The sequence below is a fragment of the Xiphophorus maculatus genome, chromosome 17 (assembly GCF_002775205.1).
Source record: "Xiphophorus maculatus strain JP 163 A chromosome 17, X_maculatus-5.0-male, whole genome shotgun sequence".
NCBI classification, from domain to species: Eukaryota; Metazoa; Chordata; class Actinopteri; order Cyprinodontiformes; family Poeciliidae; genus Xiphophorus; species Xiphophorus maculatus.
The window spans coordinates 7,562,623-7,586,048 of NC_036459.1; the positions used below are offsets into that span (position 1 = coordinate 7,562,623).

Sequence of the window (23,426 nt, forward strand, 5' to 3'; positions counted from 1 at the left end):
ATCACTATTTTGACAAACACAAAAACAGACTTCTTCTTTATACACAAGTTTGTTCTATTTTTTTTTTTAAATATTTGGAGATTTTAAAATAAACAGTAAACACATATATTGTCACTGGAAGCGCCACTGTTTTAACATTTACTTTACATTTCCTACTGTAAGGGTTGGGTTCATAAGTTGTATGCTGAACAAACTTGATTTGGAAAAATGCTCCTTGAATTTATTCTTTCATAAGGTAAAGTCATTTATTTATAATATTTTTTACATTTTAATCTTTAAAATACCCAAACTTGCTAATAACTCTTTGTCTGTCTGATGACATAATTTACACTTACTGATTAGTTACTCAGAACTCGATAAATCCTTTTACAAAATACTTTTTCAATTCGTGGATATTTACTTTTTACCTGTTTTTAAACTATTATTTATGGAGACCCATTAAAATGAGTTATATTATAACTAATTAACTAATTTTGGCTGAAATGGCTCTCCATAATTATTCAGTACAAAATAATAAATCTAAAAGTTTAGTATCAAATAAAAAATACAGCAATACATAGCAAAAATATAGAAGCTATATTTATATTTACTTTCAAAGAACAAAACATTTTAATACTTTTATTTTCTTAAGTCGCGTTTTTAACATCCGCCTCAGAGTGCTTTACTTAACTGTAAAGTAAATCCACAGGTTTCCTTCTGCTAAAAGGCCCACCCACCATCGCTGTGTGACCAATCAGAACGCGCCTACCCTACAGTTCTACGCGCACATAGGATTAAATAACAAATGACCCAACCAATCAAAAGATAGCTTTAGAATCATTCCAACCAATCACTAAAGGCCAAGAATACCTCGTACTTCAGCCCGCCCTTGGTTGACAACTACTCAACACTGTTATTGCTCTAATTTTAAACAAATAATTATTTACTTAACAGAGCTTTTTATATTTAAAACTAAGCTTTATTTTGTGTTTTCCATCACACTTTAAATGTTAGCTGACTGATTAAATCACATAAATTATATCTTCGAGAAGATATAATTAACAAAACAGGAAAATTAACAAGGGAAGGGGAGTGAGAGCAACCGGTTAGTTTAGGAAGGAAATGACACAAACATAACTGAGAAAGAAGTCAAGTGACAGAGCAGAAAAACTTAAAAAATTTGTCTAACTCTGGTTGAAACAGGAAAACAAACCGCTGCAGCAATGAAACTGACTCTGAAGGTGTTTCCTCTAAATTTGCAGACGGACGGATCCCCTTTTCCTGACCCTGAAACATTTCTGTCAGCTGCAGCTGTTGTCTGCAGCGACAACATGCAATCATTAGACATCAAACGGAAAACAGAAAGCTGATACTTAGCTTGAGTTCAACTGCAGAGAAGAAACAGCTCTTCCAGAGGGCAAAATGTTGCCTCTGTATGCTTTTGAAGCAAATGGATGCAACAGTTTATGAGATTAAAGAGAAGCTAAAACAGAGAGAAAAGACTGAACTTCTTCTTCCACTAAACTGTCCAAGAAATGAGGAAAAACTGCTTGGATCCAGCACTACGTCTTCAGCAGAGGCCTTTGAATCATCTTATGTAAAATCAAATGTTTTCTGTATGATTTTTGGTATATTTTGGATTCTCTTGCTAGTTGCTGCAAACCGGAGAAAATCCTGCCCTTCAACTGAAAATGATGTTTAGCTGACTGCAAAACTCCAACTGCACGACATTTTTCTACAAAAATGGACTCCATTGAATCGGTACTTAGAGGTTTGATTCTGTGAAAATATCCAGTCAAGAATTGTGCGTGTGGATGGATATTGTCGGTTTATTGTGCAAAAAAAAAAAAAAAAAAAGATGAAGCCTGCAAAAATATGAGGTTTTCCAGACTGTAGACAAATGTCTTGCTGTCTTAGTTGGTAAATTCCCTTTTAGTAAAAGAAAAATCAAAAGATTGACTTCAATTAAAAAATAAATCAGCTTTATACTGTTCTTCAAAGGGATGCCATTTTGTATATTCCAGGCATTTTATAGCATAATCCACCATGCAACCTCCAGTTGTTATGAAAATGCTCTATATATCAAACACAGGGTTCCCCCCAGTGGATTAAGCCTGGTGGGCCGCCAGGCTTTACTTGTGCCCCCGCCAGGCTTAACATTGCTTATTTGTGTTTTTAAAAAATATTAGCATTTTTCAAGACTTTATAGTTGGTGTTCAGGTATTGATCTTATAATCTTTCAATAACACATAATTATCAAGTGTTATTTTCAAATTTCCTGTCAACTTTAAACATTTTTTAACTCAAAAACTTGACAGCCCGCTAGATGAATGACTGTCCTAGCCCCAAAAACCAGGCGTAGCAAGTTTTCTGGGGGAAATCTTGAAACATAACTAAAAAATTTTATTTTGTAATTAAACGCCTTGAAATTGGGCTTTTGTTTCTTTAAGAAGCCCCTCCCCTCTCCGACACTCCGCCTTCTGCGCATTATCACAACAATGCTCCTCCTTTACACCATTTCTAACTATTCTTCGGAGCACTGTACTGTGTAGTACAGTAGTTCGTAATATGAACTTAGCAGATGCGCAGTTTCAGCAGGTGTTTGCTAATTGCTTTTGGCTAGTCTGAAGGAGCTAAGAAGGTGTTTTGAAGTGTTTAGGTACCCATGAATTGTTGTCACAAAAGATTAAAGGAGTTCTCAGACAATCGTGAAAAAAAATCAAAGTAAAACTCCATGGGGAATAACATTTTAACACAATATAAACCTCAAAAAGTCAATTTTACATAACACTGTCCCTTTAATACAAATAAGAATTGCTCTACTGAGCTTTCAGTCTTTAAAGCTAAACTTAAAGGTGACCTATTATGCTTTCTAGAACAGGTTAAGATATGTTTATGTTCATTACATAATTTTGAACAAAATCATTCTTAGATAATTAGATTTTGCTCTGCTCAGTTCCGGCTACAAGCCGTTTCTGGTCCTGTCACTTTAAATCCAAATAATGTGCTGGTGTCCACCCCCCCAACTTAACGTTTTCACTCACACGTCAAAATGGCTGCAGATGTGCCATTTTACAACCGTATATCTTTGAGAAGCAGAAGTAGAGCCTCCTGCACAACCACCAAGAATGCAGCAGGTGGTTTCTGGATGGTACACTGCAAAAAAATAAAAATATCACCAAGTATGTTTCTCATGCAAATGTCTTAGAACATTTAAAATAAGACAAAACTAACATATAACTAACTTTTCAGCAAGGCATAGGACCTCATTTTAAGTCAATAATTTCTTAATATTGATGAAAACGGACTAGCTATACCTACAAGACCATAAATCTTAGTGGAATTTGTATTTTTGCAAAGTCAACAACAAAAAACTTGTCTTTTCCAGCAGCCACTGTACAGCATTTAAAAACAGCTGACTGAACGTGCTAGAACTCTACTTGGGTTGCTAGGTAACTCATATAACTCCACTGTGGTTGCCAGGTGACGGCACAGCGCCTTCTGCCTTCTAACATTCAGAAGGTTTTTCAAACGGCTCATTTTCTAGAGATTAAAAAAACAAAATATTAATTTATTACCAAAAATAAATTGGTGTTTTTTTAAGCTTCATGCTGCCTTTATAAGCAGTAGAAACCCAAATGGAAGTATAAAAATGTACAAAAAGTGAGTTTTGCATAATAGGTCCCCTTTAAGAAGAAACTTTGAAGCGAGTTGGATGAATTAAATAATCCCTGTGTCATGATTTCTACAGTGGAAAACACAGAACAAGCCTTATTTATTTTAAGCGACGCTATGTACATATAGAGAAATCAAACTTTTTATGGACAGAGCTTCTTTCTGCTCCTCTTGAACGTCTTCATTTCTGCCAGCAGGGGGCCTCACAGTCAAACATGATCCCGGCTTATGTCCCCCCCTCATACTAAACAGTTGGTAGTCCTCAAGTCTTATTTTGGTTTGAAGAAGAAAAGTGAAACTACAAGTTGTTTTTATCCGTAGCTGGATGTGAGGAGGAAAACATCCCTCAGGTTCGGTCTCTGATGTTGTCGCTCAGGAAAACAATGTTGTCTGTAAGGAGACAAAATGTGACATTTGAGTTGATGTTGAGAGAAGAAGAAGATGAAGACGGTGCAGCTGTAATAAATCTGACCTGCGATGATGGTGGTGGCCTGGCGTCTGACTTGGTTTTTGTCCACATATTCTCCATAATCCAGTTTTCCCTCCACTAGAATCCTGGACCTAAAAAGGAAAACAATAAATTCCCTTCATTAATAGGAGGATGATGAGAAATACTTCATCACTCTGCAGTTATTGAAGACATGAAACAGTTTTACTTCATTTTAACTGATAAGAATGTAAGCAGAAACTTCTTTCTTGTAAACTTTAAAAATAAACATCTGCTAAAAGGTAAAACTCTCCTGCATATTCATTTTTTATTTATAAATTGTCAGATAAAATTAAAATCCATCTGTCCGTTCATTCATCAATCCATCTATTCATTTATCGAACCGTTTATTAATCCATCAACTTCTCACACAACCATTAATTTTTCTGTCCATCCATCCATTTTTTCCATCCATCTGTTTCTTCTATCATTTATTCATTCATACATGTGTCCAGCAGTCGTCCATCAACCAGTCATCCCATTGACTGGTCTACTGGTCCATACATGGATGGACAGGATGTAAATAAAAGCATTCCATCTGGTTCTTGTTCACTCTTCCAATCTCATCTATTTACTGCAATAATAATAACTTTAGTTTGGTAGAAAAGCCATGAAATGCTGCTGCCGACCTGCTGGCTTCTCACCAACATCCAGTCAGGTGTCAGCCATGTTGTTCTTACCCTTTCTTGACATAATTGTAGGCGACATCCCTCAGACCCGGTTTGAACACCGAGACGCGATGCCACGTCGTCTTCTGGCTGACGTCTCCTGGAGACAGAAACATTTAGGCTGCTGACGCTAAACCTTGGAAAACACAGGCACGTTTCTGACCTTCATTAATGCAGAACAATAAATCTCAGCTGCCTTGGTGTGTATTCCTGTCTCAACAAGCTCAGAAACAGTTTGTGTTTATAATTTCTAATGAAGATGATGAATAAACCATGAAGGCTGAAGGAAAACGAGGATCACTAAACAGAAGCCCAACATGTAAACCAGAGTTGGAGCTTTTGCTGACCTCTGGTGGCCAAAATTAATCATTGCACTACCTGTTAAATTTAAAATAAATTGGTTTTGACTGCAATTCCAGGAGGTTTTTGATGCAGATGGAAGATTTTTATTTTTAATCAGGGGAAAAAGATTACCGGTACACACAAATTGAAATCATATTCAAATATAAAGAATTAATATTTAGCAAGGACAAAATCTGCCTTGTTCCAGACCCCAAATGATGCTTTTATTGCTGCAAACAGATGGGTTTTTTTTTTTTCAATAAACATGTGACAGATATTTCTTTTAATAATACAAATCTGCCAAACATTTCTTATATTGAGGCTCTAGAATAGTTTACTTTTGTCTTTTCAACAAAATAATCTATTTTTAATGGTGTCATTAAAAATAGATTAAACTTAAACTTAGTTTAAGTTTAAAAGAATAATTTTCTTAAACCCTCAGGTCTTTTTGACACAAGTTTGACCCATGTGGCAAAAGTTTGGACAGCCCTGTCCTAAATTAGCTCATTCCCATGGAACTGATTAAGATCTTTAAATTGTTCAAATTCAAAAATACTTTATTGATCTCAAAGGGGAAGTTAAATATCCACAGAAACAAGGGACGCTATTTGGTTTACAAATGTACGTAAATCAAGTAAAAACAAAAGAAAAAAAAAAAAAACAGAAGTTAAAACAATGCTAACTTCAAATTTAAACAACCTCCCACCTGTAGAGCTCGTTTCTCCGTCCCCAGAGCGCCACATCTCATTGGTCGCCAGTGAGAAGATGGTGACGGGGTTCCGACCCTCCATTTGTCTCATCACCGGGTCCTGCCCGACTCGCCCCAGCAGCTGTACGCGGTTTATCGCTGCAAGCAAGTTTGTAATTAAGAATGCAACTTGATTCAAATTAGTTATGATCAGTAACTCATATCAGATGAGATCATTGTTCATCTTTTATAAATACCAACAAATTAAAAACATCCTGTTGGACTAACTGTCTGGGCTATTATTTAGTTAATACCTACAACATACAAACAAACATAGAAATGGCTCATCAGACAAATAAACAACCTTCTGACATAACCAACTCAGAAAAATTAATGACGATAATGCGCATTATTAAAGGAAAGAACCAAAACATTTTCATCTTACATCTTTCCAGGATAAGATTTGCATCTGTGCTCCTGTGTCTCACCAGCTGTCGGAAGATCTGTGGGAAATCGGAAATCTTAAGAACAATTTGTTTTGCATAAAGAGTAGTTTGATTGCAAAAAGCATAGAAATCTATGATACTCTTGCTTGTGGCAATCATATTGAAAGCAACACATGGGTAGTTAATGAAGCGCAACATAATCATTAAAAAGATTTTTATTTTTAAAGAGAAAAGTTTAATCTCACCTGCAATGAAGCACTTCTCAACATCTCGTCTGTTCAGCAAACAACTTTTAGTCAAGACAAAACTTTCCTGGCCTGAAAATGGAAAGAAAAGGAGACATTCATCTCCGTTTTATAAAGGAAAACTCGAGTTGTAAAAAGTGCACATCTGTCAATTTCTGAACTTTTCTGTGGTTTGGGAAAGGTCGTGGAATTTTGACGTGGAAAATGTGTAGAAATCTTATTTAAAACTGAACATTTCATATTGTTAGTCTTTATAAATATTCTTCCGTACCATCTACTTTTTCCAGACTAATCCATAGCTAAACATTTTCAGATTTCTAAGGAAATCAGAGGACTAGCAGTGAAAGAGGGAGACAAATGTAAAAAAAATATAAATAAATAAAAAATCTTAGAATAGTGCGAAGGCTGGATGGTCCGAGCCTGAGAGGAGGTGAAAGAAACGCCTGAATAAAGTAATTTTATTAACAACAATTAGCAACAGTGAGTTAACTTAAATATAAAACGCGTCTGTAAGTCAAAGAATCGTTTTAGGCAACTATTTGCTGGGTTAAAAAAAAGAAGTAAACATGGACGCAAAGTCGCAGCAGCATTTTCCACGGCAGAACGTGGATTCTCCCGCCACGGGACTCGGTCCAAATTAAACCTTAAAAATCTCGTTCATATCACCGGATTCCGCCTTAGAGATAAATAGTGTGAATACTGACATATATGCATAAAAACAGACTAATAAGGACCTACCTACAGGAAAACAGACGCGATTAAAACTCCTCAGATGCTCCACTTCTGAAAGCCGCTCAATAACCTCACGCTACGTCCGGTCCGTCTTCAGAAGCAGTCCGACTGAGAATTCCCACCCGACCAAGGTTCCGCTTCAGAAAATTCCCGTGCATTTAATGGAATACTCGCATCAGAAATAGTAATTTAAACTAACAGTGTGTTGTTGATTTTGTTTTAAAATATAAAATGAAAAACAATAGTTGCTTCTGATTTTAATTGAAATTTGCAATATAATCAACACAAAAGAGAAAGATGACTTATGCTTGATTATTAAGATTATAATCATGAAGATTAGACACGGAAGGCGAAGCGCTTTCTTTTGTTTTTCCACTTTTATTTTTGCCAGTTTAATATAGAAAGGACAACGGATACATACATTTTCTATTTAGAAAACAATTATGAAAAACAAATTAAAGAGAGGTAATATATGATTTTAATATTAAAATACATTGATATTACATTGAAGTTATGGTCAGAACACAGAAGCAGAAATTTAATTTTGGTGTGATTTGCTCTTTTTTGTTCCATATAATAAAAACACAAAATCAGCAGTACAGAAAAATGAGACATTTGGTCCGCAGGAGGAGTCAGAAGAGAAAATATTTACTTCCTGTATCTTTTCTTTTTCCTTTTGTCGAATATGTTGTTCTTTTTATTGCATGGAAAAAAAAAAAGACTTTCTGACATGTTCCGAGTTGTTCTTGTGCTTTATCCACTTCTACCAGCAGATGGAGAGCTTGTTTTCCCCTCCCCGCTGTGGACTACGGCTGACAGCGGGGTGGAGTTGTTGGGATGCGAACTTTTCTGAAGACTACTCCCTTCATTCTTGACTTTCACAAACTCCTCGGCAGCCTGGAGTTAAGACTCCTCAGCGTCTTCCAGGAAAAACGGGCGCCTCTCTGGAAGATGAGGGCCTTCATCTTCTCTCTAGCAGCTTTAGGTGAGTTCAGCCTTAATATCTTTATAAAAATGTTCTGCTGAAACCTCACTGGGATGAGTAACATGAGTTGCCAAATTGTTTCCACAGCAGCAGAACATGTAATTCAAACCATATGTTGTTTTTTATTGTTCCATCTGTGTTTTGGAAACCATAATCTTCCTGTAAAGGATTTGTTCTAATAGAAACCAAATGCAGGAATGTAGAGATGATGTTCCTGACATGGTTCTCCTCCCTGCAGCGCTGTGGAGTCCTGTCATGGGACAGGAGCCGGAGTTTGCAAATATGTGCACGGAGGGCAGCTGCTACCCCGCCACGGGTGACCTGCTGATCGGCAGGGCGCACAAACTCACCGCTTCCTCCACTTGCGGCCTCCAGGAGCCCAAGCGCTTCTGCATTGTCGGACACCTGGAAGTAAGACATGAGTCTCATATTTAAATTCATACAAAACGACACAGGACATTTTTTTCTCACGATCTGAGAATAAATCAGAGTAAACGTTTTCTGTTTTAGGTCATTTGGATAATCAAGTTAGTCATTAATATATTTATATTTGTTTGAAAAGGAGGTAGCCAGAAGTATAAACTTATTTGAGTCTGCACTTTACACATCATGCTCCAATTAAAGAAAATAAAAAATATAGACAGATTAAAAATAATTGGATCAGATGTATAAGATATTCTTTAATACATTCTTCTAATTCAAGAATGTATGATTAATATATATTCAAACTATTTTGGAAAGACCATAAAATCCAACAGAGTATTTTATGGTCTTTGTGGTTTTTATGGTTTTATGGTGTAGAAAAAATGTGTGTAAATGTTTTAAATAAAAAAAATTAAAAAATAAAATTCAGAGAATAAAGTCAGAACAATGAGATTAAAATCATAATATTTTGAGAATAAAGATATAATATAACTATGACTTTAGTGATATTATATTAAAGTCGGAATATTACGACTTTATTCACATAATATAGTGGTAATTTTTAAAAAACAAATTCTTAGCCCTAACACTCTGTTGCAATAAGATGATGCTATGGTTAAGATTTTGTATTTTTTTTAATTAACTGGAGACACACCACTTCCTTGTGTGACATTATAGAAAAATACAAAGAGCAGCATAAAAAAAAGCCAGATTATAATTTGTAGATGCACTCAGTGACAAAAGACCATTTTTGGAGACATGTTCACAATTACCATCATCACATTTGGCGGGAAAATTTCCCAACCTAAACGTGTTCTGTTGTAGGAGGAGAAAATGAAAACAAATTCAAATATAAAAAGAAAATGTTAAGAAACCAGGCAGAAAAAATAAAAATTAAGCAAAAATGGATCTTCTTATTGGACAAAGACTCTAACCATTCTTCCAAACTAACTACAAATTGGATGAAGGACTCCAAAGGAATCACAATCACACCCAGTTGCACCAGTTTGCTGATGTTTGTTAGGCCAAAACTCCATTAAACTATTATGAGAATATTATGGAAGGAAACCCAAAACATTTGACTCAAGTTTAAAAAGCAGTGCTACCAAATGGTAAGGAAATTCATTTCAATTTCTGAATTTGAAAAAAAACAACAACATTTAGTCCAATTCAGTGTCAAATAGCAAGAAAAAAAAGACGTTTTTCTTTTGTACATGGTATGAAAATATCTGGTTTTAAAAAGTGGAAATTTTACAAAAACATCAAGAAAAGTCTGAGGTAGGAGCAATTTGCTTAATGTTTCATAGATTATCTGCAGAGATTGAATGAAAATGACCAAAAACGACTCCAGAACTGCCCAGTCGACATAATCAAGATTATTTTACGGCGTGGGAAAGAAAGTCTTCCAGATGTTTGCTGCTTTTGCTGCTGTGGCCTCCAGACTACAATCTCCTATGAAGATGATTCAGATACTGAACGTAACCTAAAGGAAAAATTAACTCAGAGTAGGTTTGTTGGGGATAATGCAGTCATGTTGAATGGTTTTAATTGGCAGAACACCAGTACTAATCAGACTAACAGTTTACTTAGAGGTTGGTGGTTATTCCCAAACTCCAGTAATGTTAATTTAAAGAAATGTTGGTAAAGGTCAAAGAGCAAGGGAATCCATGCTCAAGAGTTTCATAATCCATAATAAAATCACAAAATGAGACTTTGCTTGTTTAACTCCTGAGGAATTAGATGGATAAATGTGTAACTCTTTGAATAAAAACTCAAGATAGGCGTGAAGTCAACAATTTAATTCTAATCTTTTACTCATTTATTGTAAACGATTAAACAAATGAATGTGTTGATGAGTTTAAATGCGATCGCAAAATATGAGTGAATTAACGTTGAAATACGGTTAGACTGAAGTATTGAATCCATGCTGAATTATTCAAAAAGTGATCGGTGACTTACATGTTGAGTCAATGTTAGGTTTTCAACCATAACTGATACGCTACACAATAAATTCACATTTTAGTTGATGGTGTACAAAAAAAATCAATATTGATTGGCATTTCAACCATTAAAATTCTACCACAAAACATCATTAACTCAATTACATCTCTTCGACATTAGTTAATTGGCTCCAGTTGGATGATTGGTTGATTGTCAACCTTAACCAAAAATCAACATTTCTGACCATAATTCAACACCGAATGAACATCTTTTGCTGTCTGGGTTTAGCCTTTAGCAGAACGTGAACCAGTTTTCTTCTCATGCTGAGTTCATTGAAAACAGCTGAGATGTTTTTTGGTCTTGAAGATGGCATTTTAATGACTGTGAGTTACTACGTACGAACCATAAAAAAAACAAACTCATGATTTAGTGTCAGCGATGCGGTTCAATGAATTAAGTATTTAACTCACAGAGCTTGACTTTTTTTTGTTGCAAATCCTGTAGTTGCAACAGAGATAAAACTTTTTAGATGGTGTGCCTGTGTGTGGGAGGAAGAGCATGTATAATGTACTCTTGCTGTTTTGTCAAGTGGGAGTGGAGGCATTCCCCCCCACAATAAAAGCTCTGTGTTTCTCACAATCCCTCCCTGTGTGCATAAAACCCAGGGGCGAGGTTTGGGATATTCTCTTCTTATCTGTGTGCATATATGAATAGTGTTTTCATGAAACGCTTCCGAGGATGAGCACAGTCCTCAAGCATGAGCTGCAGATTTGAGAGTGAAGGGAGTTTCCGATGTTTTTTCACCAACGGCTGCTAAATGAATCCACTTAGCTGGACTTGTTTTGGTTTTTCACAAACTCCATCACTCAGACGTTCAAGGGTTTGTGAGCCAGAAAATGTGGGTTGTAGGTCTGAGAGGGAGTGATGCAATACTAAACATTACTTACAAAACTAACTGGCTTCACTTTTTCCTGCTCTAGTGGAAGAAGTGTGGAAAACGTGGTGTTTTAATAAATAATATAGACATTTACTATAAAACTAAAGAGCTTAAATTCACTAAGCACTAAAAGAAAGGCTCATTTCGCAATCTCATTATCTTTTACTGGCCAAAAAGGAAGAAAACTCCACATTAATTAATTTTTATTTCGTATCCTGGGTCACAGTTTTCAAATTTCTTTTGAGTATGGAAATTAACTCTAAATGTCCAGCTAGTTTATGAAACCTTTTTCAATTTAACAGAATGGTAACGGAGCATTTTATTAGCTGTACTGATGTTATTTAATCCTTTATTTTACTTATTCTTTAATTTGATTGGTGTAAAACAGAATAAAAAGAAATTTAGTTCTTAAATGCAGAATAGTTAGAAAAGCATAATTTTTAGCAATAAGTCTGACACTGTTAAAAAGGTGGAAATAGCTGCTAATAAAATATATGTATCAATTTAATTCCTTAAAAGCAAAATATTGCAACATTTAGTGCTTTAAAGCTGCAGTGTGTGACCTTTATTTGAAAAATAATCTTTTTGCATCATGTTGTGATGGTGTAATATTAGACAGATAATCTGTGAAAATATCAATCTCCCTCACCTCATCCCTGAGTTACTACTGCTGTCTGAAGAAATTCACCTCTTCTGACCAAAATCAACCAGTCAGAGCCAGGAGGAGTCTTAGAGCAGTCAATCAACCTCATGTACTCACTGCTAAATGTCATAATGATGTGTATCCGTCGTAATGATGTTAACTGTTTATCGGTGGTTATTGGTAGCTAAGTTAACTAGCTTTATGTTTATGTTGTCAAGAAGAAGCTGTGGGTTTAGCAGAAAGTGATTGACAGCGCTAAGACCTGCCTCCTGGCTCTGATTGGTTGTTTCTTGTTAGTACTGGGAGCACTGGGAGAAAACAGAGGAGCTTAATCCTTTTTTCACAGATGATCCTGTCACAAAACAGTGACAGTTTCGACAAATATGTAAAAAAAAAATGTTTATGTGTTACATACTGTAGCTTTAAAGGAGAGAAACTCACTTTCAATATTATCTGTAGTTATCAGATTTTTTTATATATTGAAAAGATGAAGTAATGAAATTACTTTCCAAATATTTGTTAAATAATGTTTTACAATGTTATTAAATTTCTTACGTAGATAAATGCCAACTTTGTGTATTTTATATCTGGATTATAAATAAAAAGAGACCATAATGCATTTTAGGATTACATGTTTTGTGCTTGTTTCTGCAATATGGGCAGTGTAGTTGACCAACTGGTTGCTGTTTTCTTTCCATTAGGAGGAGAAGAAATGTTTCCTATGTGACTCCAGGGAGATGTACGATGAGGACAACAACCCCATCAGCCATACGATTGAGAACGTGGTCACCACCTTCGCCCCCAATCGCCTCAAGACCTGGTGGCAGTCTGAGAATGGTGAGAAACAAACAAAAAGGGAACATATTTTTATAAAGTAGAACACCATGTGAAAGCTTGGTAAGGTTTTTCTCATGGGAACTGAGCCTATAATGACCCAACCGGAGATCACAGAGCTCCTCACACACAGAGCCACTCTGGGCGTGAGGTGGGGGGGTTACAGGTGTGCTAAGGAGAACAGGTGTGCTTGTAGGAAACGGATGTATCATCACTAAACACAACTATGACTTTTAAGTGTAAAAAAAGGAGCCATCCAAAGACGTTAAGACCGCCACTTGCAAAAGACAACCAGTTTAAAGGTATTATAGTCTCACAGGAAGGAAATTCACTTTGAACCCAGGATTTTGTAGGAATTTTGTTTCCTACGCTGAAGGATTAAAGCTGTTTCTGTTGTGTACCAGGTACTTATCTTTGACGTAAATGTTTTATTTTTATTTATTTATTTTTTAAATCTGGGTAGTTTTAGCGCATTCTTTTGTGATTTCTTTTATGTATCTTAGCATCAAAATATTACTTAGAACAAATTGTTCTGCCTATCAAACACTTCATATAAGAGGAAAAAATAGATTTTTTTATTGATGACTAACAGCAAAAAAAAAGAGCTTAAGCTATCTAGTTATCATGGTAAATAGCAACCATGCTAGTTAGCATGAATGTTAGCTTCCAAAACAGTGATTTATTTTCCAAACCTAAATTATTTTGGTCATTCATATGTTTCTTTCATTTGTTGTTAAATCAATAATTATAATAGTAACAGAATTAATTTAATCCAAGTGTACAAGCTGGCTTGATTAACTGTTAGCTACTTAGCGGAAGTCTTCAGTTCTTCCCACAGTCCCATGATGTGATGTCTTGAGTCGAGTCTTAAAGCAAATACATTTATTTGAGTTTTAAACTACTGAATGAAATTATCACAGATGTCATAATTAATATCAATAATTGCAATTATTGATATTAATTGTGGATTTGTATTAACCATTTGCACGCTCTGCCATGGCCCGTTATGTCATGACGGACGTTAAAACAACCAGTGCAATCCTGAAAAGCCTGTCATAAACGCACGTCTGGTAGTCTAATGTTGCTTTTCTGCAGTTCATTTTGTAGTAAAAATGGTCACAGGATGCTGCGAAGTCGGTTAAAACCACACTTGTCATTTTATTGTTTAACTTTAAACAAGGAAAGATGCGGTCACTCATAATGACCGTCAGCCTCGGTGTCACTGCGGATTTGCAGCAGATTTACTTTTTACAAGGCAAGACGATTAACGTTCATAAACTTTAGAAGTAGGTATGATTGGAAAGATATTATGATATTTCATAATATATGATATCATAGATATCATTATGAAGATACGCCGCGTCTAACCGTTAGTAACCATGGAAACAATGGCGCACCGTCATGTAGCCGAACATGTATTGAAAAAAACTGGTTAGCATCTGGTCTTGTGTAGGTTTTTAAGACTTCTCCGGTTTAAGGGGGAACAGTGTTTATGACATAGTGACATAAATCATGTTTTGTGAATTCAGACAAAGTCGGTAATTTGATCAGCACATCGGGAGGGAGGAGGTTAGGGTCGGTTTCTAAGCTAGCTGTTTCCAACTTCTGTAAATACCACCGTCTATAATCCCCAACCAGGTGAGTTACGCTCACAGACAAATTAGCTCGACTGGAATAAGTAGAAGCCATGAATAAACTGGCAAAATAACTTTGGAAAACAGTAGCTTCCGACGTCCATCATGGAGCCTCGAATGATTAAGAGACACAGTTGTAAAGGGTCATTAACTGATATGCAAACTGCAACTTGTAACACACAAATGTTGCCTACTTTTGTTAATTTACAGCTTTTATGAATTTTATGGTCGACTATGTTTGTAAGATTCTGTGTAATCACATTACAGCAGGCTCTCTGGCAGTGGGACGCCTAGAGCCACATAAAGACAGTTACAAAGTCGGCCTTCTGTCGCCTGAAGAACATTTCCAGGATTAAAGGACTGTCTCAGCCAGATCTAGAGAAACTCATCCATGCGTTTATCTTCAGTCGTATTGATTATTGCAACAGCGTCTTCACAGGTCTGTCCAACAAATCAATCAAACAGCTGCAGCTGATCCAGAATGCTGCTGCTCACGTTCTCACTAAAACCAGGAAGATAGAGCACATAACACCAGTTTTAAAGTCCCTCCACTGGCTCCCTGTAGCTCAAAGAATAGACTTTAAAATACTGTTGTTAGTTTATAAATCACTGAATGGCTTAGCACCACAATACATTAAAGATCTGCTGTTATTGTTTCAACCTTCCAGACCTCTCAGGTCTTCCGGTTCTGGTCTGCTCTGCATCCCCAGAACCAGAACCAAACGAGGAGAAGCAGCTTTCAGCATCTATGCACCACGAATTTGGAACAAACTTCCAGAAAACTGTAAAACAGCTGAAACACTGACTTCTTTCAAATCTCAACTAAAAACCCACCTGTTTAGAATTGTATTTGAAATGTAATCAATTACAAATTTAATGATGGAACTTGACTTAATGCTGTGTTTTGATTGTTGATTCTATGTTGCATTGTGATTCTGTCTTTAATATGATGTAAAGCACTTTGAAATGCCTTGCTGCTGAAATGTGCTATACAAATAAAATTTGATGATTGATTGATAGTAAATCCCTCGTAATGTAAGCATTTATGCTGCAGACTCGCACTGTTTCCAAATGGTGGGAAACTGTCAGGCGTCTGAGTCATAGTTGGAGCAGGAGCCAGTGGTGCAGATGGCTTTGGAACAGCAGGAAGCTGGAGACGTATATTAGTGTTCACATGGGAATTTTTAATTCCCTTGCAGCAGTCCTGTAGTTCAGTGGTGTCCAACGTTTTGCCAGGAGGGCCAAAATTGTTAAGGTGAAAGCACTCGAGGCCACAAAAAGGTTTTTTTGTTTTAATAACATTTTTAAAACAAACCTTTTATGCATTTTTTATTTTATCTGATCAATAAAATATCAACAATCAAAATTGTTGATTTTTATTTTTATTTTAGAAAACTGATCAGTGAATCATTTTAGAAACAAAATCTAAAAACAGTCTTGAAAAATTACATTAGTATAAGATAGGCCCAATTAAAATTTTTTTGGGGGGGTTGATTGTTTTCTTGCAGTTCAAGATTTGGACAGCAGGTTATTCATTTTAACTTACTTAATAAATTAATTTGAACTTACTTAAAATTAATTATAATTAAGTAAATTAATTCTGCTTAATGTAAGAAAAATTAAGCAAAATTAGGTGAAATTAATTTTACTTAAATTTTAAATTCTTCCTGCTGTTCCAAAGCCATCTGCACCACTGGCTCCTGCTCCAACTATGACTGGTTTCATATCTGGACCTGAGTCGACTCAGCTGCGAAAACAGACCGTCTGCATGTGTGGACATGGGGAAAAACTCATCAGCATTTTAAATTCTCGTAAATTTGAAGGTGTAAATTGTTAATTTTCTGTTTGGTCTTTCTTCTGCAGGTGTGGAGAATGTAACTATCCAGCTGGACCTGGAGGCCGAGTTTCATTTCACACACCTCATCATGACCTTCAAGGTGCTGAAACATGAACTCGTACACATACAGAGAAAGAGATAAAGTCTCAGAGACCTTCAGAAAGTCATCCTGGTCTGAGAGACGAAGGAGTAACAGGAAGATGCTTTTGACCTCTTAATAATTTGCCTCCACTCATAGTCAAAACACACTCAGGGACACACTTCCCCAGTCCCTCCACATCCTGTTTTCTGGCAACATCACAGAAAAAAAAAATAAAAAAATCAGCATCCGTTTCTCGAAGGATTCCCGAAGGATTCTCGAAATAAGACAAAACTAACTTATAAGTAGCTTTTCGGAAATATATAGGAAGATATATATATATATCTTGTTTAAAGTGAATAATTCCTTAATATTTTTTTTTTTTAAAATACTAGTTCCATTGGCAGATTATATCACTTTACCATGTTATAAGTGAAATGATCTGTTACAAAGTTACTTGTAAATTAGTTTTGTCTCATTTAAAGTGTACTAAGGTATTTGCACATAAGCTAGAACTAAAATACTTTGTAAAATTTGTGTTTTTACTGTGTACATCAAATTTCAATCTGCATGTCATGAACATCATAATTCAACAGATACTCACTGCTTCAGTTTGTTTTAGCTAGCTACATTTCTGAGAAATGTACAGCAAACTAAATCTGTTGTCTTTCAGACCAAATCATCTGTACAGTAGCTTGATAAACACTTAGCTGGCTAACTGTCTTATTAGCATTTTTGACAAGCAGAAAGATAACTCAACCGCTGCTAATGAATGAAACTGATTTTAGCAAATATTTCATTTATTTAGAAAACATTTTGCAAGCTACATCCTCCTATCTTAAAAGTAGATAAGCTAACTCCATTGACAATAGCTGTTTGCTAGCTTACTAGCTAGATAGAACAAACAAGATAAGGACAAGACTTTAAAAAAGAAATCATATTTGTATTTATTTCAGCTTCATTGAACAAGGTTCTGTGTTCGCAGACGTTTCGTCCTGCTGCCATGATGATTGAGCGGTCCATGGATTTTGGGGAAACATGGCAGGTTTATAGATACTTCGCCCAAAACTGCGGGTCTGTCTTTCCCGGCATCTCCACTGGACCAATGCGTAGAGTGGACGAAATCATCTGTGACACCCGCTACTCAGACTTTGAACCATCCACAGAGGGAGAGGTGAACTAGTTATGTGTATTTTTGCTTTTTGTAACTCCTTGTTGCAGAGTTTGGTTTTGATTGTTCTTTCTTGTTGTTTTAGGTGATATTTCGGGTGCTGGATCCTGCTTTTGAGATTGATGACCCCTACAGCTTGAGGATACAGAGTAAGCTGCATCTTCTGTTTAAAGACAGCTTGTTTACAACACACAAATCAGTAAGCAAGGCCTAATAAAGGCAACTTTACGCACAAAGAATCCAAATAAAAATAGCTTCCTGTAACTTCCTGTTATCGGCTGTGCAGCTTCCCACAGCGAAGAGGTCAGAGAGGAAGCGCAGAGAGAGGAATTTCACATACAGAAGCAACTTGGACTTTGTAAACTCGTTTACATCCATGCTGAGACACAATTTCTCTTTCCCAGTCACAAACCCATGCAGAAACCTTTTTTTTTTTTTATTTCACCACTAAAAATAACTTTACTCTCAAAAAATGAAACAATATTCTTGGTTCATCTTTGTCTTGTATCCCAAACCAATAAAGTGAACATATTTTTGAATTTATTATATTCATTCATGTGAGAGATGCAACTGCTGGTCATCTTTGAGACGGGCTTTTCAGCATTTCTCACAGTTTTAGCATCATGGTAAAGTGCTTAAAAGATCCTACTACTGTCCGTTTTTAACATAACAGGCTTATTGGTTGAGCTTTAGTCCTTTTATTTCATTTTAACAAACCAAAAAACACTGCTCAAAAACTAAACAGCTGCTGAATGAGCTGAGAAAGTTAGAAAAGGATACTTCCAGGACGGCCATGAAGTTAAAAAGAAAATTTATTTTAATCCGTAACTGTTGATCCTGACCACGTTAAGAGATTAGAAATAAAATATAAAGACAGGAATAGATTTTAGTGTTTTCTATTGTTTCCAGAATTACAAAATGTAAAGTTTTTGTAGGACTTAAACAACCCTAATGGAAAACATTTAAATCCAAATTTTAGAAAAAAACTTTATTTTCTAAACTTTAAAAAAAACACACACAATAACAAACCAAACAGATATAAATATCTACAATCTAAAAGTAAAGTAAAAACATAAGAAATTTTAGCTTTGTTGTTTAAATTTCTCTAAATATTTGACAAAATTTGGCTTGAAATCAGGGATGTCATTAGTTCTCTAAAACCAATAACAATAATAGCTATTATGAAGTTTAATGTACGTTTTATTTGAAGGAATTTAAAGGTAGGAAAAACCTGCAGCAGCTAAAAAACACCATTTACAGATACATTTATATTTAACTTGCTATAATACTTAAATAAAATAGAAGCTATTAAGCATTTTATTTTGCAGGTAGGTCTAAAATGTAAATAATAATTGAGTAAAACATGTTTTAAAAGTTGAATTTAACTGATGACAGAATCAAGTGGATTATTAATAGGTTTTCATAATTTTACACATGTAATTACATTTGTTTGAAAAGTGTTTTCTCTGTGTTTTAGACATGCTGAAGATCACAAACCTCAGAATAAAGTTCATCAAGCTCCACACGCTGGGCGACAACCTGGTGGATTTCAGAGAGGAAGTGACGGAGAAGTACTACTACGCGCTCTTTGACATGGTCGTCCGAGGAAACTGCTTCTGCTACGGCCACGCCTCCGAGTGCGCGCCCATGGACAGAGAACAGGGCAGACCTGAAGGAATGGTATAAAACAACTTTACATCAGTTTTTATTTAGCAGATTTTTCCATACACAATTTGGATCATGAAATTTATTCCAAATTTGTTGGAAATACTTTGTCAAGACCCATTTGGACTTCAACAAGTTAATGAATTTTTATCAACAGTTCTCTCATAACATTAACTGCTTTTCTGTTTATCAACTAAGATTCTAAATATATTATAAAATGTATAAGATTTTCCCACACTTTAACTGCTATTTATTCTAGTTAGTTCACTTTGTCTATTTAATTTTCTGCCTCCAAAACTGTAGAAATTGATAAAAAAAATTGTCCAGCTCTATTAATTATTCAGATGTTACAAAATTTGTCTTTAAGGGTAGCCATCTTGGATGCCATCTTAATTCCAGTCTAATATACAATTGCTTTGAACAAAAATTACCATAGCTTACTATGTTAATGTAAAATATTTATTTATTTTTCTTCTAATTATCTGACCCATAACAGTAGTGCCAGGTCAGATGTGTGGGCCCTCTTGAAAAATGGCCGCTATATTGAATTTTTGCGGTACATGTTTTGAAAGTGAGTTTTGAAGAATGTATGTACTAAATTTCATGCTTGAACTATTGTTCCTCTTATCTGCTTTACTATTACCATTCGTTTATTGATATATGTTAGTAAACTTTACGTTTTCCTGTAAAGATTAGTCTTAACTCTTGTGTGTAGGTTCATGGCCGCTGCGTTTGCAACCATAATACTGAGGGGCTGAACTGTGAGCGCTGCCAAGAGTTTTACCACGACCTGCCATGGAGACCTGCGGAGGGCCGAAACACCCACTCCTGCAAAAGTAAGAGCACACACGGATCGGTTTAGCTCTTTATGGTCTGTTATTTGCTGCAATTCAACAAATTAGTTGGTCAAAGAAGTTAAAATATTTACATTAACTTGACATTATTTGCCATTTTAAAACTTTTAAGTTTTCAAAAAGTATAGATCAAATGTCTTCACATTTTGTTTTTGTACTTCCATTTGGGTTTCTATTGCTTCTAAAAACAACACTAGCGCTTAAAAAAACCCATCCAGTCGTTTTCTGGCAGAAAGTTCATGATTTTTGGTCAAAATGATTTGTGTCATAACCTTCCTATTGTTCAACGGGCACTGTGGCGTTACCTAGCAACCCCCAGCCAGCCCAGCACCGTCACTTAGCAACCCAAGTTGAGTTCCAACTGACCAGACTAAAATCTCATGGCCTAAGAATGACTTAGTGCAAATAAATGTAATGAACATGTTTTGTATCTATCCTAATCTATTGAAGGAAGTGTAACAGTTCTCCTTTAAGAACTATCACATGACTCGTTTTTCTTTTTTTCAGGATGCGAGTGCAATCGGCATTCCACGTCGTGTCACTTCGACCTCGCCGTGTACATTTCAACCGGTAACGTTAGCGGAGGCGTGTGCGACGACTGCCAGCACAACACAGTGGGCCGGCAGTGCGAGCAGTGTGCGCCTTTCTTCTACCAGCACCCCAACAGAGACCTGAGAGACCCCAACATCTGTGAACGTACGTAACTCATAAACAATGGCTAACGACCGCTTACATGACCTGTCTGTGAACGGGGCTGGCATCTTCCAGGAGATCTTTAGTTTCCTATTGACTGAAACCATGTGGAGGTTCTTTCACCAACTGGATTAAATATGTTGGAAAACCTAATGACGGCTGTTATAACGTGATTACAGACACCTACATGGTACTGCCAACTAAACACATACCCACACAATGTGCTAATACCTATGGGATCTTTAATAACAGCAACAAACTAACACTTAAAAGCACTTAAAGTAGGAAGAAGATAGATAATTAATCAAGACCAAATGTGATCATTTAAAACAAGCAGGAATTACAAATTGGAATCAAGTTGGTGAAATAAACTAAACAAAATTTGAACCAGATATGGCAATCAGTAAGTGGAAAAAATTTAAAAAAGGAGAAATTATGTCCAGATGCAGTCAGAAGACACAACTTTCAGAACAAAATGGCACTTCTTTTACTTCTTGACCTCTCTAATTTAGCTACATTCAGATATGGCAGGAATAAATATTGTACAAAAAATGCATTACATTCTCTAACTTGTTATTAATAGGTTGGTTTGATGTGTTTTCTACATGTTTGTCTACTGAAATGTGGCAAGGAAAATAAATACCAGCTGTGGTCATGAAAATCTGGGAAGTTCTACTGGAATAAACAAAGTAAAACGCTTTAATAATTCAAAACAGAAAGTGAAATTCATCAATAAAATGAAGCAAAAGAGATAAAACGCAATGTTAGAAGAAAACAGGTGATGTAACTCATTAAAAAAATATTTATTACAGTAATCAAATTGAGTTTATACAAGTATATATGTAAAGCTTATTAAGTTGCCATGTTGAACTTTATACATGCAACAAATAATTTTTTTTAAGTGGCAAACAATAGTCTTTCAATGTAGTTGAGTTCCAGGTTGGCTCATTTTGACAGAAATTATATTTGTCAACTTTAAAGACTTTTAGTTGTGCTCAGTCTTTATAATCCATTGGTCTCGACTCTTCAGATCATTTTAACGTAATTATTTGTGTCTTTGCAGCGTGTAACTGTGACCCGGAGGGATCTCTGCAGGGCGGACTGTGTGACTCGCGGACTGATGTGGCGGCCGGGCTGATCTCGGGTCAATGCCGGTGTAAACTCTATGTGGAGGGAGAGCGCTGTGACCACTGCAGACAGGGACACTACGGACTTGGACAGGGGCCAGATGGGTGCCTGCGTAGGTTCAACATTTCTATTTTTTCTGTCATATTCATTGAACCATAAAGGGCATTTTGAAGGGAAGTGACTAATCACAAAGACGTGCTGCTGAATTGTTTCATTGTATTTTTTGGCAGCTTGTTCCTGCAACATCCTGGGAACAATGCCAGGAGGAAACCCCTGTGATTCAGACACAGGACAGTGCTTCTGCAGGCGACTTGTCACCGGTCACAACTGTGATGAGTGCCTGGTACGACTCCAAACACAAAGTCACATTCAGTGGGGATCATTTCACCTTCGGTATGAGTAAAACTCGTCTGATTTCTTTTTGTACAAACAGCCAGAGCACTGGGGTCTGTCAAATGACATGGACGGTTGTAGACCGTGTGACTGCGACCAGGGAGGAGCAATCAACAACAAGTAGGTCAAAACACTCAAAAAAGCTGGTTTAAGGCCTTGTACACACATAGCCGGGTCTTTCTGATAAAAACAAATATCTCCAGAACATCTTTTTAAAAATATTTATATTGTACACGGGAGCGATTTTAGAAAGGTTTTCATTCACATGAACCCAGATAATGGTGTCATAAACATGCCAAACCTGTAGGGGGCAGTGTAGTGCAAAGGTAAAACCTATGCCAGCCAATCAGATTGCTTCAAAACAACTTCCTGTTAGCAATTAAACATGGCGCCAGGAGGTCTATTTGTTTGGACTGATACATTTGTTGAGCTACTTTGAAACAGTTTTTTAGAGCAATAAATCGATTTGATCAATTGAAGATTTAATTTTTGGAAAATATGCATCCCCCCCCAACAATCCACTCTTGTTGGGGGATGTCAGCAAACCCAATGCGGTCATCTTGTTTTACCAGCGTATTTTACAGTTTCTATTTATTTAGATGTCAACTGTACAACTAAATATTGGAGTCAGGCAAAGATTTAAAAAACAATTAATTCAATAAAGTTGGTGGTATTGCAAGAATACAATCGTAGTAATATGACAAAGTCAAATTAATGCACAAATAAAGCATTAATATTACAAGAATAAAATAGTATTATTTGGAGATATATTTCGAATGAAAAAACCCAGATGGATCATTTTACCATTAAAACAACTTTCTTCTCGTAATTTTAAGATATTCTTCTGGTAAAATTGGGTCTTTATTCTGCTAATATTATGACTATTTTCTTGTATTTAAAGAAAAAGTCTTGTAGCCTGGTCCTAATATTGTTTTGTATAACTCACA

At 35.9% G+C, this 23,426-nt stretch overlaps 2 protein-coding genes across 3 annotated transcripts in view; one reads left to right on the forward strand and one right to left on the reverse strand.

Moving 5' to 3' along the window:
• Positions 1-3,729: 3,729 nt before the first annotated feature.
• On the reverse strand, positions 3,730-7,357 carry ssbp1 (single stranded DNA binding protein 1). 2 transcript variants are annotated; one of them, XM_023349842.1, is made up of 7 exons: positions 7,273-7,357; positions 6,531-6,602; positions 6,285-6,342; positions 5,858-5,998; positions 4,822-4,909; positions 4,127-4,215; positions 3,730-4,044 (listed from the first exon to the last, which is right to left on the reverse strand). In XM_023349842.1, the coding sequence occupies exons 2-7, from the start codon at positions 6,552-6,554 to the stop codon at positions 4,001-4,003; spliced, it is 444 nt and encodes a 147-aa protein (XP_023205610.1). In that variant the 5' UTR covers positions 6,555-6,602; positions 7,273-7,357; the 3' UTR covers positions 3,730-4,000. The 2 variants fall into 2 exon arrangements, with proteins under 2 accessions (XP_023205610.1, XP_005806942.1); XM_005806885.3 differs by having other exon boundaries at positions 7,269-7,357.
• Positions 7,358-7,975: 618 nt separating this feature from the next.
• Positions 7,976-23,426, forward strand: part of LOC102232124 (laminin subunit beta-1-like) — a 33,922-nt gene continuing 18,471 nt past the window's right edge. Inside the window, exons 1-12 of the mRNA XM_023350065.1 lie at positions 7,976-8,247; positions 8,486-8,658; positions 12,893-13,028; positions 16,523-16,596; positions 17,561-17,749; positions 17,832-17,895; positions 19,224-19,426; positions 20,127-20,247; positions 20,773-20,961; positions 22,022-22,198; positions 22,317-22,429; positions 22,520-22,599. Coding sequence (XP_023205833.1) covers positions 8,100-8,247; positions 8,486-8,658; positions 12,893-13,028; positions 16,523-16,596; positions 17,561-17,749; positions 17,832-17,895; positions 19,224-19,426; positions 20,127-20,247; positions 20,773-20,961; positions 22,022-22,198; positions 22,317-22,429; positions 22,520-22,599 — 1,667 coding nt within the window. The 5' untranslated portion in view covers positions 7,976-8,099. The remainder of the gene's footprint in view (positions 8,248-8,485; positions 8,659-12,892; positions 13,029-16,522; positions 16,597-17,560; positions 17,750-17,831; positions 17,896-19,223; positions 19,427-20,126; positions 20,248-20,772; positions 20,962-22,021; positions 22,199-22,316; positions 22,430-22,519; positions 22,600-23,426) is intronic.